Raw genomic sequence first — 16,891 nt, forward strand, 5'->3', positions numbered from 1 at the left:
TGTGTGTGTGTGTGTGTGTGTGTGTGTACCAGTGTCCCAGAGCCCCAGCAGTGTGTTCAGAGCTGATCTCAGCAGCAGGTTCCAGGCTCCTCGACTCTTCTCTTGTCGACTCATCGGAGACGTCAGGACGGACTTCAGAGCCTGAAGAGCCGCCTGGACCACCACACCCAGACAAGCCCCGCCCCCTGAGCCTGCGGCTGGGACACCTGGAGGTCGAGATGTTAAAGGAGGAAGTTTAACTAAAGTCGTTTATTTTATTATTTTCATGTTTTAACTGGTTTTCTCCTCCACTTCCTCTCATCGTTACCTTTTATCTTTCTAAATTATTATTAAACTTTTTAAAAATGGTTATTGTTTTCATTTTTTCTATTATATATGTTAAGAAGTTGTTGGATCTCTACTGTTTTTGTTCTCGTTATTATTCTTTCTTATTGTTTTTCTCGGCTAAAAGTGTCAAAAAACTACGAGAGAGAAACTGGTTTCAAATTCAAATGTTTAGTTTTCTGTTTGTTTTCTCAGTCGCTGACGTTCTTGTTATAAACTGCTTTCTTCTGATTTTCCCTGATAACTGTGAGTGTGTGTGTGTGTGTGTGTGTGGTACCTGTGTGTGTGACGGGCAGGTGGACCAGCTCTCTGAGGACTCCCAGCAGCAGGTAGAGGACAGTGGGGAGGATGGACACGCTGCCTGCAGGAGGACGGACCAATCAGAGAGCTCCTGTTATTTATTTATCTATTTATTCTCAAACAGGAAATGAAATGTCGTCATTACTTCTTTAATGTGACGTATTTGGACGGATCAGTTACTGAATGAGAGCGGATCCGTTTGGAGCAGTGAGTGAAGAAGTGTGTTGACACATGATGAAGTTACAGGAGCCTCATACTTCTATTAAAGTTTTATAAGATCTGCCTCCTTCAGTCTGACACCTGGTTCTGTCCAACTCTTTCTGTAGTTCTGGGACCTGGTCTGAGTCTAAACCTCTGATTCCAAAATTCAGCCTGGAGTTTTCTGGATTCTGACCTGGATCAAACTAGAATTCAAATCAAGCTCTAGAGTCTTGAATCTGGCCCGGACTCTTCTGGACTTCTGTCTGAATTCTAGCCTGGATTCGATTCAGGAACCCTACCTGGACTTTAGGATCCCAGTCTGGATTATTGTCTAGCCTTGGATTCTGGTCTGAACTCCAAACTGGATTCTGGTTTGGAATCTGGTCCTGAATTTTAGCCTGGATTCTGATGTGATTTCAGTTCAGGAATATGGCCTGGACTCTGGATTCTGGTCTGAGTTCTGGTCTGTATTTTGCTCTGGGTTGTGGTCTACAGTATATTCTGGTCTGGATTCTGTCCCTCATTCTGGTCTATGTTCTGGAATCTCCTCTGGATTCTGGTCTAGATATGTTTTGAGGTTATGGGTCTCGGATCAGGAACGTGGCCTGGACTCCCGCCTTACCTTCGGGGGAGCAGACGGACGGCAGCTCAGACAGGACACACAGAGCCGACGCCACCAGCCGACAGTCGCTGTCCGTCAGACTCCACACTGAACCTCCAGGACCTGAACACACACACACACACACACACACACACAATGTTTCAGCTCTTCATCTTTTCTCCTCTTCCTCGTGCTGCCTCCTCCTCCCAGTGACCCCCCCCCTCATACCAGTTGGACTGGTTCCGGCCAGTTTGGGGCTGAGCTGTGGGAGTTTCCGGACCAGTACACAGAGGCAGAGCTCCAGCGCTCCGAACACCAGCGAGCGTCCAGGAATCAAACCGCCGGTGTCCCGTCCCTCCCCGAACTCTGGCAGCGTCTCCTTCTCCGCCGCGCCGTCATCCACTGTGGAGCAATAAAGTTTTACACGGCGTCAGTCGGTCACACGTGAATCCGGGTCACGATGTGAACTCGTACTGGAGCACAGAGTCAAACAGGAAGACGACGATGTAAAACATATACACCAGATGTAGCTATATATCTCCTGTCTGTACAACTACAGTCACCTCCTCGTGGTCGTATCCCTCCGCCACTCGGACTAGTTCCAGGTCACATCCCTGTTTATCCAGAGTCATTAAATACGAACCACGTGTGAAATTGTGTCATAATTTCTGTGTGAAATCTTGAGTAATGGCTAAAATGTGTATTGTGACCTTTGACCTTTGACTCCCAAAATCTAATCAGCTCCTCCTTGACTCCTAGTGGACACTTGAGCCAAATTTGAATTAGTTCCAAAAAGGCGTTACTGAGATATCGTGTCCACGAGAATGAGACGGACAAATAGACAACCTGAAAACAAAATGGCTGCTGCTCTGACTGTCGGCGGGCGGAGGAACCACGAGACGAGCTGGTCTTGAGCCAGTGAATCAACACTAACCCCCCCCCCCCCCCCCCTGATCTGGTCTCTTGTTTGTGCGTTTACCCTCGGCGCTGTGGCGTTTCTCCCTCACGTGCTCCTGAGCAGCCGCCACAATCTGTCGCAGCAGATCCAACACGGCGAGCTGAACGGACGCCGACTCTCTGGTCACCATGAGTCTGTGGAGGACGCTGAGCAGCTCCACACTCAGAGCCTGGGGCAGAGCCTGGGGGGGGTCACCGTGAGACTTCAACTCAAACAGGAAGTAAAAATACAAACATGACGTTGCTTCAGTCGACACGTGGTTCTGTCCAACTCATCTAAACTCTGACTCTTAGCCTGAAGTTGGTTCTGGATTCTGAACTGGATCAAGTCTTGAATCTGGACCGGACTCTTCTGGATTCTATTCAGGAACCCTACCTGGACTTTAGGATACCGGACCGGATTACTGTCTCTAATGTGGATTTAGTTCTAGCTTTGAATGTGATCTGAACAATCTGGATTCTGGTTTGGAATCTGGTCTTGAATTAAAGCCTGGATTCTGATGTGGTTCAGGACTCTGGTCTGGACTCTGGATTGTGGTCTACAGTACATCCTGGTCTGGATTCCGGCTCCGCTGCGTCTCACCTGGTCGTTTCCGATCTTGGCTCGGGGCCAGGAGACGTCGAGCAGCGCCCGCAGCGCTCGCAGACACGACGTGATGTTCTCCATCTGGTCGTGGGAGTGCAGAGAACACAGGAACTCCACGCTGATCCCTGTGAGGTCACACAACTCGCTTTACTGGGACTGAACTGGAACCTGCTTTCACTTCCATTGAAACCAGTTTCCTACCCAGTATGAGGTGCAGTCTGTCGGCGTTGACGTCCTCCGGACTCTTGGCTCCGCCCACTGAGTCAGTCTGTCCCATGGAGGTGGGCGTGGCCGGTCTGGACAGGTTGGCAGGTGTGTCGTCTGACATCACAAAACCTGAGGCACACACCTGACTGTTTAACACCTGTCCATGTTGGCAGGGAGGAGGAGGAGGAGGAGGAGGAGGAGGAGGACTGAGAAGAAGAAGGAGGAAGAGGAGGAAGAGTGAGAAGAAAAAGAAGGAAGAGGAGGAGGAGGAGAAGAAGAAGGAGAAGAAGAAGAAGGAGAAGGAGGAAGAGGAGGAGGAGGAGGAGGAGAAGAAGAAGAAGAAGAAGAAGAAGGAGAAGGAGGAAGAGGAGGAGGAGGGAGAAGAAGAAGGAGGAAGAGGAGGAGAAGAAGAAGAAGAAGAAGGAGAAGGAGGAAGAGGAGGAGGAGGGAGAAGAAGAAGGAGGAAGAGGAGGAGGCGGAGGAGGAGGAGGAGGAGGAGTGAGGAGAAGAAGAAGAAGAAGAAAAAGGAGAAGGAGGAAGAGGAGGAGGAGGAGGAGTGCTGACCTGTGCTGTGCAGCCAGAGGGAGGTGGCGTGGAGGACGGGAGCCCAGGAGGAGGAGTAGTGAGCTCTGGCCTGGTTCACGGTCTCTGCTGTGTAGAAGGAGCCTCCTGGAGGAGGAGGAGGAGAAAACAAAATGGCTGCAGTCGTGATCTCACAGTGACTGTGAATAATAAAATGATCAGACTCTGATATTTACAACATATTGATGGTTTCACTTCCTCATTGGGAACGAGGGTGGAAAGAATCAGAAACATCAGTTTAAATGTTCTTCACTAATTTACCTGAAAACTCTCTAATGTCAAAATGTCAATGAACTGTTAAAATGAAAAGTTAAACAACAACTTGTACAAACAAATGTCACAGCTCAACAGGTCCAACAGGAAGCCCCTCCTCCCCCCGGGCGTCCCACCTGTCGCAGGTAGCTGTGGTGCGTACTCCTGTGGCAGAGTCAGCAGGGCGTAGTCCTGCAGCGCCGCCAACCACAGACGACTCAGCGTCGACAAATCTGATTGGACCAACTTCAGGAGGCCCGCCCCTCCTGACTCAGAGCTCGAGCTGTCATTGGCCAGAGAGGAGACTGACAGGTCGGCCGTCCTCCCAGGGCTCTCCTTCTGTCTGCTCCTCTGAACGGCCACGATGTAAACCTGAGACACACGAAATCACTTCAGATCAATTCTACAAACGAGCTGCTGCTTCTCGAACCTCTGGAACTTTTCAACAAACATTTAAACCAGGTATTACAGGTTTCAAAAGAAGTCAGAGACAGAGACAAGTATTTTTGGGAAATAATTATTCTTTTATAAGTTATTATCTTGTTTCCATGAGTTATAATCTTGTTTATAGAATAATATCTTCTTTCTTCTTTCTGTCTTTCAGTTATTATCTTGTTTCTTCTTCTCAATCATCTACTGAGAGTTTTCACCGCATAAAAAAAATAATTAAATCATCACAACAAAAATGACTAAGACCGACCTCGGCCCAGGCCTTGAGGACGGCCAGTGTTTCCATGGTAGCTGTGGCCTCGTTGTACAGCTGGCTGGACGTGTCACTCCCGACCTGGACTTTAGCCAATGAGGAGGCCAGGAGCTGATGGACACGTCGGAGGTCACGGAGGTCACTGACGACACCGCTGGCAATCCAGGCGCTGCAGACCTGGAGAGGAGAGGACGGGGTCAAAGGTTAAAGCAGATTACAGTGGGATCATTTTCATTGTCTCAGCAGCCAATCAGATGTTCAGAGTCTAACAGTCCAGGTGATTGGTAACCTGCAGGATTTACCTCAGATAATCTGGATTCTAACAGTAATCTGTCAATCAGGATCAGTAAAGTTATTGATGATTGATCACCTGGCAGGCCTTCGCAGTGACATCAGGAGGAGCGTCAGCAGTGAAGGCTGGTCTGAGAGCAGCTCCAACCTTCAAACACACACACACACACACACACACACACACACACACACACACAGTCTATGAACTGCACTAATCAAAGATCTTCTAGCTGAAGGAGATTTCAGTGTTTAATGCAGCTTTACAGTCGAGTCACCAGAGCTGTGAAACTAGTTTCTCACAGTTCTCGAGACCAAACTGAGATCAAGATAAATCCACAGCCTCCTCTGCTTCAGCATCATGAACCGTTTTCATTCTGCAACATGTATTTTTTTTTAAAGTTGAGCCTGTTGAGCCTCTGGATCCGTGTAAAGAGCTTGAGAGGGAGCGCCGTTATCCCCCGACACCTCCCCCAAAGAAACGTTCAAACTCTGTAAAAACCTGAATGTATTTTTACTGGCGCTGGTAAAACACAACAGGAACATTCAGGGAGAAGCTGTTATTCATAGTTCGAGACTTTACATATAAATTTGTCTGTTCACCATCTTTGTCTCGAGGACAAATTAACACTGTAGAACCAACTACAACTCCCCGAATCATCAGTCCATTAACAGAAAACTAAATAATAATAATAACAACAATAACAATAATGACCAACAAATAAACAGATTAATCAATAGTGAAAATAATCATAGCCAATCAGGAAACAGCTGCTACAAGCAGTTCACACTACGCTGTGTTGTGACGGACGGGTCCTCACATTTGCCTGGTACTGCTCCAGGATCACGTGACCGGGGAACTCCGGTTCGGGGATGGCTGAGAAGCGCCTGATGATGACCAGCAGGGTCTGAAGACCCGCCAGCCTCAGCTGGTCACTGTGATCTGTAGCCGCCATGAACGCCATTCGGACCAGGTCACCAAGATGAAGAACGAGGAAGTCTGAGGAGAGACAGGTGAAAGGTCACTGAGATGTGAGGCGTCCAGCAGCACAGGCTGACCCGGGTCAGGGCGGGGGTCTTACCGGTGGACTCGTGCAGGCGTCGCTCCTGAGCCAGAGTCATGTCGAAGTGAGCCGGGTCGGCGGTTTCACACTGCGCGATGATGCGACACACACACTCCATGGCGAAGCGGCGCGTGGCCCAACGCAGGGCCGTGAACGGGCCGCCGGACTCGGGCCGGGCTCTGAAAGCAGAGGAGTCATCGTCTCTGCTGGAGTCCGCCTCCTCTTCATCCTGACTCGCCTCCACTGGAGCCCGACAGTCTGAGGAGAGTCAGAGTGAAAGTTGTAAACTCAAGGTCCACTTACTTGGTTTCTCCAGAGCTTTAAACAGCTTCTCAGGATCTTCATCATTCACATGTATGATCTGCAATAAACCTTCCCAAACTTAGGTCAGAAGATGGCAACTAGTGAGTTCATCTGCTGATGAAAACCTCAAGATGTGGTTAAAAGCTCCAGAAAAATCTCGTAAATTGACCATGAGTTAAGATTTGAACAAATGCGTCAAAATGAAAACGTACAACTCACAAATGTGACGTTTCTAAAGCTCATTTAAAAAAAGGTTGAAAGGAAATGTAATTTAAAAAATAGAATTTGAATCTGTTTATTCATTAATCAGATCAAATAAAATGTTTTTGGTCAATAATATTTTGAAAAGTTGATAATATTGTATAATATAATATAATATAGCATATCTCTCATAAACCTCTATCTACTGTGAATACTGTGTTGTGGTGATTAATGCAGCATCGTGATCCGTCTGGACTCAGCAACAAAACATTTTAGTATCATTAGACACCAATTAACTTCTTTACTAATTAAATTATTGATTATCTGTTTAATAAAGTATCTAGTGTAAAACTATTTTGATATCAAGTGGTTAAAACTGGTGACGGACGGTTCAGCCCACCGGTGGTTGCAGACAGGACGTCTTTGCAGAGTTTGAGCCAGTGTCCCAGTTTCCCACTGGTGGCGCTGGACGTCATCATGTGGACCAGAGTCTCCTGGATGTCCCTCCTCAGACCTGGATCTGACTCCCGGTCCAGCAGAGTGAACAGAGCTCCTTCCAGACCCACTTCCTTTATAGTGACGTCTGCTCAGAGACAGAGGAGGGTCGGGGTGAAGTGGTGACGTGTATTGTGTTTTCACCACTGGAGTGTGTGTGAGTGTGTGTGAGTCTCACCGAGTTGTGTGTTGTCTCGTCTCGGCAGCTCTTTGACCAGAGTCACTGCGTGCTCAGAGACCTCCAGCGCCTCCCGCTGGACGAGCTGCCGCAGACACGCCACCACGGCCCGACGGAGACACAGGTACGAGCTGCACAGGTTGGCCTGCAAAACACACACACACACACACACACACACACACACACACACACACACACACACACAGTTTATACCTGGACATCAGATGTGATCAGGTTTGAGGTTTATCAGAGGAGGCATGCAGCTACAGACAGTGTTTCCTCCAGACTCAGACAATAAACACTGTTTACTTTAACTTACAGATACTGATCAATACTGATCAATACTGATCAATCTGACACTTATTTTCTCTAATAATCTGCAAAATGTCAGATGACGAGTTCCCGGAGCTCAGAGCTCACAGTGACGTCCTCACGTCCTTTGTCCAACCCGCAGGATCATTTCTCACCTGGAACCAGGAAGTATTTGAGATTTTTGCTTAAAAATTATAAAATAAATTTTTATTTAAATTTATATTTAATGTCAAATAACTAATCTAATGAACTGATTAATATTCTGTCTAATGTCTCTGAGCAGCAACTTAAAAACCCTCCGTGTGAAGTTTTATCAGCTGTACGATCGATCACAGATTAATCAATCAAATATAAACAGCGATAATAATCAGATGAGCTTTTTCCAGAGGAAACACTGAGTAGTTTCACTGTGAGAGGATGCTGTGAGGTGTGCAACAGGAATGGTGCCGGTGTTATTGAGTTAGCTGCACAATGTGAAAGTAAATTAGGTGAAACACACGATGAAGGAAACTGTTAAAAAGCTGCCGACATGTTTCATAACAACAGACAAAAAAAAACTCTCAACATCCATATTCATGACAGTTATAAATGAAGTCTCAGTTTCTCAGAGTCTGAAAAATGTGAATGTTAAAAAAGTGTGAATGATGAGTGAAGCAGATGGTGAAGCCGAGGTTTGTTTTCTGATCTGAGGTCAGACTGTGATCTGCGGCTCTCTGGGTGTTTCATTACACGCTGCAGGTGAAACTCGGTCCCGTCTGTTTCAGACTTTCAGTTTCAGACTCATCTGCTGTTTTTCTAATGTAAATAATTAAATCATAAAAAATAAAACATTTGAAAAAAACGAACAGATTCACAGATTAAGTTACGGTCAAAATGGTTTTCCTACATACGACGTCACAGCCTCACCTTATGTTGGTTAATGAACTTACTGGATCATCTCCCAACATGTTAATACCTTGGTTAATATACATCCTTTTTTTGGATTGTTAAATAGTTATGGAAACAGGATGTTGAGAAGGGAAGAGTTCCTGCTGTTCACTTCCTGCACACTTCTAATACTTCTATTACTTTAACTGTGAGGCTGTTTCTCTGTAATTGATGAAATGTTCTCAATGATCCTTTAAAGGTTCTGTAAACGAGATCTGAAACAACAGTTTTCTCTGTAAAGACATAGTGGAGTAATGGCGTCCTGAGCAGAGAACGAAGCCACACCCCCTCTGAGTGTGATGTAATCTGAGTTTCTCTGGCCCTGGTTTTAGTAACGTGTGCATGTTAGTGCATGTGAGCCTGTCCTGTTAAACCATTGATCCACCTGATGTTTATAAACACACAGGCTCCACCTACAGGTGAGATGACACAGTGCAGCGTTCAGGTAAAAGTGACCTTCCAGAATTTCCACCACTGAAGAAGAAACCACGTCTTCATCTAAAAAGTCCTCAGACAAAGAAAGAGACGAGACCAGAGCTCAGGTGGACTGGACTGAGGACTACCTGCTCAGATCCTGGTCGGCCGGTGGACCGTCAAAATGTCCATACAGTTTTTTAAGTCTTTACAGGCTCCATCAGTGTCATCGGTGCGGCCAGTCCCAGCTGATCATTCCAAGGCTGAATTTATTCCCCAGTCCGACCGTGGAGCTGATACTGGTCTGGTTTACAGAGAGGAGAACCCTACAAGCTGCTAAAGGCTCCAGCTGGACAAGGGATGGGAATCGAGAACCGGTTCCAACTGGTTCTATCCATCAGCATCATTTGCCTTTATGCTTAATGATTCCCTTAAGTCTTATCAATCCCCATCCCTAATTCTCCTCCATGTGTCAGTAACTTGATGCTTCATAATGTCACGTCTGTTTTCATTAGTGACAGCTACAGTAGACATGCTAATGTTAGCTAACTTCCTGTTACACATATTATGAACGTTGCTATCGCTAGCTGGCTAACTGTCAGCATTGCTGTGGAGCACATCACAGCAGTGCTACTTGTAGTTAGGTTGCTTTTTGTTGTCTCTTGTGTTGTTGTGTGTGTTTAGTGACACGTTCACTGAGCTTCGTAACGGGGGGGGGGGGGGCTCTAGTGCGACATCTAGAGGCAGTGACAATCGTTTGCAGAACCTTTAAATAAAGAACTGAAAAAAAAACAAACAAAAAAAACATGTTTATGTTCCCCAGTTTGACTCCACGGCAACAGAAAACTCAGAAAAGTGTTGAGGGAGTAAAAGAAAAGAGAGAGAAGCAGAACAGAGACAAGCAGCAGCTTCAGGCCTGAGAGAGACCTACCAACATGGAATAATCCAACAAGATCTCCTGTAAGACACAAGACAGGGTCAAAACACACACACTTCAACCCTCCTTTTTTTATTATTTGTGGTGTGTGTTGTTGTGATGTCATGGCGCCAGCAGAGGGAGATGATGGGACACGACCACACGGACAGGCAGCGTGTTTCAGGTGTACTCACACAGAGGGCAGGTACGAGGTTGGCCAGGTTGACGTGCGGAGGTGAGAACATGTGCAACTGCTGCAGACAGGAAATGGCTCTGGCCTGGACCAGACAGTCGGGACTGGCCTGCATCACTCCACATCCCACCAGGCAGCTGGAGCGCAGACCGGACACCGCCGCGCCATCACCTGACAAACACACACACACACACACACACACTGACTCAGAGACTTCCTGACATCTCCTCTGTTGCTGTGTCCTCAGGTGTGGTGGGGGCCGTACCCTGCAGGTCGGGGCCCAGGCAGGTGATGAGGGCGTGCAGGCAGCGTCCCAGGCTGTAGTGAACCTCGGGGTGGGTGGGCGGAGCCGACAGCAGCAGCCGGAGCACCAGTGTGAAGGACGGCTCGGCGTGGGTGCGATACAGACCGCCGGACAGATCGACCACCAGGGACAGACTGTGGAGGGACCAGGTCTGGACCCGACGGAGGGACAGCAGAGTTAGGATCAGGTCCAAACCACAGCAGCTGAATCACCTCACTGGCTGATCCTCACAAACATGACTGTATATATGTAGAGTCCATACCTGGACCTCAGGTGAGGTGCTGTCCTGGCTCAGGGTGAACAGGACTCCCAGGCAAGTGGACAGGTGCTGGGGTGAGCTGATTCCTCCGGTGTAGCGGTACAGCGCCCCCAGAGCCAGAGCGTAGCCACTGCGAGACGCTGCGTCCCGAGCCGTCTTCAGCCTGAACACAGGGACCAGCAGTCAGCAGCAGCAGCGGTGGTTGTAGGTGTGGTAGTTTTAACCACCAGTGCAGGTTAATCTGTCACTCAAAGTGCCGCCGCTCACACTTCCTCCTCAAATGATGTTGTTTGTCTTTATTTGTTCTCTGCTGCTGTGTCTTTAAGGTTTCATGCAGATGATCGATGCTTTTATTACTTCACTTATATCCTCTTAATGACATTGTGTCATATTCATTGTCGATGAGATCGCCCCTCGTAAGTCTGTGACCTTTGAACTTTAGCCACTAAAATCTAATCAGTACATCTTTGAGTCTGAGCGAATGTTTTTGCCAAATCTGAAGAAGTTCCGTCGAGGCGTCACTGACACATCGTGTCCACGAGAATGAGACGTACAGACGGACGGACAACCTGAAAACAAGATGGCCGCTGCTCTGACTGTCGGGGCGCGGAGGAATGAAAAAGCTTGGATTATTTCTTATCTCATCGTTGGTCTAATGAAGGCGAGGTGACGTCGTCCGGCTCCAGATGATGACACTGATTTTATTTTGTGTCGGGAGGATTTTAGATCAGAGTGTCACCGACTCACCAGTTCAAACACACTGAGATATATCTGGATCCTGTTCTCACGGTTATTTAAAACTCTTTTTGAACTATTTCTGGTTCATCATGTCGCTCTCCTCTGTCTCTGTTTGTGCTGATTTGTTTTCGCTGTTCTTATTTTAACATCAAAGCCACAATCTTTGAAGCGTTAACATCTGAATACTCCAGGAAGTGTTGCTGTCAAACCGCTGGAAGACGACAGAAGTCTGGTGGAAGAATTTAAACGCGTTTATCTCAAGAGAAAACGAGAAACGATGAGTTTTTGTGGTTTGGATTTTCTCCATTCTCACGCTGATATTTACTGTGTGATGACGAACTGGACAAAAATGAAAAAGATTCCAGCCGTGACACACGTTCGTCTTCTCTTTCACTTTATTTGTGTTCAGAGTAAAACACGTGTTGAACTTCTCTTTAACACTCACCTGTAATGTCCCTTTGTCACCTGATTTCTTTTTTTTTAAAAATATTTCATGGTTTTTATTTTAACTTAAGGAAAGGGGGGGTGTATTATGTAATTTATTTATGATTTCAATTTAGTTCTAATCCTTCGTAGGGACAAAAAAACAAACAAACAAAAGCAATAAAATTTAGCCTTCAACGACACGTCTCACTAAGACTTGTGGAGACGGAGCAAAAACAGCTGAAGGTTCACGGCTAATTAATTAAAAATTAAATAAAATAAACATAAACGCCGCTGTCTGTCCTCGACTCAGCGCCAACGTCCACCCACCTGTCGAAGCAGAGCAGGGAGACGGAGACGGTGAAGCCGGGGTCTCCGACCACCTGAACCAGCCGGGCCAGACCTTCAACAGCCAGGCAGCGCAGCAGAGGACTGACGCTCTCCAGCGCCCCCGACAGGAGGGACAGTGCCGGGGAACGGATCTCCTCTGGCCCCAGGAAGCCCCGAACGCTGCCCTGGCTCTGAGGAGGAGCAGGAGGAGGTTTGGTTTTTCTTAGGTGGTGCAAATTTAACGTATAAAGTGAGAATATGTCAGAGGTTTATGACTGTCAGCTTGGGGCAGAGTCCTACTGCCCCCCAGTGGACAGACAATACAACTGCACAGATTAACACAGACATTATGATACAAAAGTGACAACCAGGAGTGAACAGACCATCTGCAATTAGAAACACATAATATCCTGCACTTGTTCTCCACACACACACACGCACACCAGCTGACAGGTGTAGTACCTTGAGCAGACTGCAGAGGGCAGCACAGACGTGTGTCTGGACGGTCTGCTGCCGTTGACCCTTCAGCTGGTTCACGGTTTCTACAAACTGCTCCAGGATCTTCACTCTGACAGAGACACAGACTCTCAACCACATTACACTATACTGCAGACAGTATCATATACAATACAATAAACATCTATAACATGTAGAAATCTACAGAAGTGTCTGCAGATTATATTATGGGATTATTATTGGTGATCCATTAACGTGTAAGCAGCATTTTTAATGTTGTAGCTGATGGAGAAAATTCAACAGTGTCATCTACTGTTGGAGAGTTCAGTCTGTGACGACGCTTCATATTTGTTGATCCATCACAAGATATAAAAACCATCTCAGTGTAGTTTTACATCTCTCTTCTCTCTAGAACTGAACTCTAGTAACAACAGGTGGGTGAGCCAATCAGAAGAGAGGAGGCTCTCTCTCACTAAAGGTAACACTTTATTGGCCCTGTACTAGTGACGGCGGGTCGGTCACCTCTGAGCGGAGATGATGTGGGGGAAGAGAGCTCCAAAGAGACGGACGGCGGCGGCGGTCAGAGCGACGGGGGGAGGAAGAGGAGCGGGAGCTTCATCACTCCTCTCACACAGACTGAAGGGGTCGTTGTCCAGAGAGCCCCCCCCCACACTGCTGCCGTGGAGCTGCAGCACAAACACACTGGTTCTTATTCCTCTGCAGTGAACAGTTTGTGTGTAAGTGTGGAGGACAGAGCGTCACCTGTTCCTCGATGTATCTGTGGTCCGTGTCGTGGAGGGCGGGGCCGACCAGCAGCAGGTCGTCGTGGTGACAGAGGGGGGGCAGCAGGGTGAGGTCTGAGCACGGCTGGTTCAGGTTGTCCTGACCGGACAGATCCGTCACCAGCTGGTTCATCACCAGACCAAAACTCTCTGCAGGAGGAGGGGCGGGTGGAGACAGAGGGCAGAGGTCATCATTTAGGAGCAGAGCTGAAGTGATTGGTCGATTAATCAATTAATTAACTAACGAATATTTTGACGCAAAATGCAACAAATTTGATGAGTTCAGCTTCAACATGACGATTTGTTTCTTTTGTGTTTCAATGACTCATTTGGGATTTCACAAAACAAAAAGGTGAAGATTTAATTTTAAACATTTGAAGGACATAATAAAAAAAAAAAAAAGGAACACACACAAGGAGGGAAGCAAAATGAAAGAAGAAAGAAACATGACGAGGAAGAAAAGTAAATATGAAGGAAGGAAAGAGATGAAAAGAAGAAAGAAGAGGTAACGGGGACAGGACAGAGGGAAGGAGTGACACAAATGGAAAGAGGGAAAGAAAAGAAAGAACAGAAATCTGTTTAAATGTGTTGGATGGGATCAAGAGATGAAGGAGAGAGAAGAAAGAAGAACGAGTGTTAGAGGAAGGAAAGGATTAAGGACAGAGTGAAGGAGGTGTGTCGTCACCTTGGTAGGTGTGTGGAGGCAGCAGAGCGAGAAGCTCGTAGACTCTCAGTCTGTAGACGAGCGACCAGCTGCGAACAGAACTGCTGTACGACCTGAGGAGAGCAGGCAACCTGAGCCCCACACACACACACACACACACACACACACACACACACACACACACACAGAGAGAAGGAAATGCAGTACATAAACATAAATAATTTTTATTTTGTCAATAACAATAATAATCATTAAAATGATAATTACGATAATAATGATTTCATGTCTTCCACGCAGAGTCCAACACTTTACCTACAACACTGTGTCTGAAATGAAAATTAACAGCTGGGACCAACAGGATATACATTGTTTTTGGAGTTGTCCAAGAATATCAAAGTTTTTTGTTCATGTATCATTATAATACATTTTTAAATTATGACAATAAAGTAGAAGATTTGTAAAGATCCGGCTGCTTTCTGTTGGAGCTGCTTCAAAAACATTACGGATGTAAGAAGATCTTGACAAACTGCATATTATTGGATCCATGAAAAACCTCTGAGTGACTCAGTGGTATAAAGACGTGTTTATGGTTTTTCAGGGGAAACGACAGCAGCGTTGTGGATTCATAGCGGCCTCTGATGGAGGTGATGTCATCCAGAGAGGAAAGGCCACATGACGCTCTGGGGTGATGGGCGGGGTCATTATGTCTCGACAGTGTAGAGATGGATAACTTAATGTAAACAAGTGTATGTATTAAATTATTGTTTACTTTGTTTATTCATTTGTTGTTTGGTTATTTATTCCTGTGTTTCGTCTTTTGTTTTTATTATTTTGATTTCCCTCAGTGCAGGTCGTGATCTGTGTCGTCATGATGTTTGTATTTCAGTCGTGAATAAAAAGCAAAACGTGATTCATAAATAAATAATAATAATAATAATAATTTCATAATGAGGATTTTTGTGAAGATTGCCCTAAAACCAACAACAATCTGACCAATCAGGTACTGACTTGGTGAGCAGGGCCACAGCGCAGGCCAACGGCGTGAGCAGGCGGCTGATGATGTCATCAGTGACAAGCTCCCTGCAGTGCAGCAGCAGGTTCTTCATCGCTGCACAGACACAGAAACACAGTTCAGACGGCGCGCACACACACACACACACACACACACACACACACACACACACACACACACACACACACACACACACACACACACACACACGAAGTAGTCAGTGTTGTGTGTACTGACCACAGAGCGCCCCTGCTCGTCCCTCCAGCGTAACCTGCCACGTGAAGTAGTCCCCTCGACGTAGCTCCATCTCCTGCTCCCTCAGTGACGCAGGAAACACACACCGCCACAGGAGGAGGAGGCGGGAGAGGTGGTGCTCCACTACGGCAGGTCCTGCACACACACACAGCAAAATACACAATAAGATAAAGGTTGTGGTTGATCGGTGTGTGTGTGTGTGTGTGTGTGTGTGTGTGTGTGTGTGTGTGTGTGTGTACCCAGAGTGATGAGAGAGGAGACGAGCAGCCAGCCGGCCTGAGTCCTCTGCAGGGAGATGCGACTGTTCTGGGAGGCGGAGCGGAGGAGGTCTTCAGCCAGACCCAGCACCACCTGCACAGGTGATAATGAGCCAGGTACGTTTAAACTGTAAAGAAAACACTGTCTGCACTTCCTCTGGTAAAGTTTGTCAGCTCTGCTACAATCACAGATGCTCAGTGAACATTTTTAAACAACAGCTGAAAACCTCTTTATTTCAATTAATTCTTATATTTGACTTTTCTTACTGGTTTGTGTTTTTATTTTCATTTACATGTTTTATCAGCTACTGTCTCTCTATTTTCTATTTTCATTGTCCTTCTGTCCAGCTTTATTTTATTGCACTGTTTTATTTTTTATTGTAAGGCACTTTGAGCTGCATCTCTTGTCTGAGAAATAAAGTTTATCATTACTATTATTGTTATTAATATGAAACATCACATGACATTAGTGCATGTTCCCACCTTGCCCTTGGTGTGTGGTATTCCCAGGGGGCAGTGCTGCACTGAGGCCACCAGGGCGGCGACAGCGGCTCCGTACCCGGCCACGGCTTCAGGTGAGGACTTCAGCGCCACCAGCCGCTCGGCGCAGCGGTCCAGCAGCAGGGAGCACTGGGACGGCATCGCCATGGCAACGCAGCGCAGGCACCAGGCGGCTGCCATCCGGGCCGAGGAGGCGGGGTGAAGGAGGACGGAGATCACCGTGTCCAGGAGGGCTGCATGTGTCAACACACACACACACACACACACACACACACACACACACACACACATCCATGTAACAGATAGAGACGACAGATTTTCTTCTCACCAGTCAATATCTCCTCGTCCTCCTCTTCTGTGCGTGTGCGTGTGTGTGTGTGTGTGTGTGTGTGTGTGATGTGTGTGTGTGTGTGTCAGACCTGTGCTACTGTCAGTGAGGGGGGGCGGCAGTGGATCCCAGTCCCTGAATGAGTCCTCCCAGTTCAGCAGGCAGCAGACCAACACATGCTGCCTGGCTGAGACGTCTGCAGACGAAACTCTGGTCTCCATGTTCCATCAGTCAGAGTGCATCTGAACACACACACACACCACACCACACACACACACAACACACAACACACACACACACACACACGCACAAATGGTTTATTTAATTTATTATTAATTTGAATAAAATTAATTAATTTAAATTAATATTAAATTTATTTAACTTATATTCACTATTTTTGTTTTGTAATGGTTGTGCCCCCCCCCCCCCCGCACCGATGTGCTCGTTCTGTGAGGCCACGGCGAGGCAGAGCTGTTTTGGCGGCGTTGGTCGTATGCTTCTCTCCCAGCAGAGACCCAGGGCTGCCTCACATTCAGGAAAGTGACACAAAACCTAGGAGATGACTCGGGGCGAGATTC

The 16,891-nt window shown here is 46.9% G+C and overlaps 1 protein-coding gene across 1 annotated transcript in view; it reads right to left on the reverse strand.

Annotated features, from left to right (window-relative positions):
* The window catches only part of heatr5a (HEAT repeat containing 5A), a 29,949-nt gene that overhangs the window by 2,808 nt on the left and 10,250 nt on the right, over positions 1-16,891 (reverse strand). Inside the window, 31 exon segments of the mRNA XM_022764697.1 lie at positions 30-206; positions 602-685; positions 1,448-1,549; positions 1,655-1,828; positions 2,406-2,553; positions 2,967-3,094; positions 3,171-3,305; positions 3,741-3,845; positions 4,148-4,382; positions 4,711-4,890; positions 5,084-5,152; positions 5,823-6,001; positions 6,084-6,323; positions 6,970-7,152; positions 7,243-7,387; positions 9,827-9,853; positions 10,006-10,175; positions 10,270-10,459; positions 10,571-10,730; positions 12,059-12,249; positions 12,521-12,626; positions 13,037-13,200; positions 13,277-13,446; positions 13,982-14,091; positions 14,969-15,068; positions 15,210-15,362; positions 15,467-15,578; positions 15,968-16,218; positions 16,405-16,424; positions 16,426-16,471; positions 16,474-16,523. Coding sequence (XP_022620418.1) covers positions 30-206; positions 602-685; positions 1,448-1,549; positions 1,655-1,828; positions 2,406-2,553; positions 2,967-3,094; positions 3,171-3,305; positions 3,741-3,845; positions 4,148-4,382; positions 4,711-4,890; positions 5,084-5,152; positions 5,823-6,001; positions 6,084-6,323; positions 6,970-7,152; positions 7,243-7,387; positions 9,827-9,853; positions 10,006-10,175; positions 10,270-10,459; positions 10,571-10,730; positions 12,059-12,249; positions 12,521-12,626; positions 13,037-13,200; positions 13,277-13,446; positions 13,982-14,091; positions 14,969-15,068; positions 15,210-15,362; positions 15,467-15,578; positions 15,968-16,218; positions 16,405-16,424; positions 16,426-16,471; positions 16,474-16,523 — 4,304 coding nt within the window.

Source organism: Seriola dumerili, unplaced genomic scaffold (assembly GCF_002260705.1).
Source record: "Seriola dumerili isolate Sdu_G_001 unplaced genomic scaffold, Sdu_1.0 BDQW01000565.1, whole genome shotgun sequence".
In the NCBI taxonomy this organism is placed as follows: Eukaryota; Metazoa; Chordata; class Actinopteri; order Carangiformes; family Carangidae; genus Seriola; species Seriola dumerili.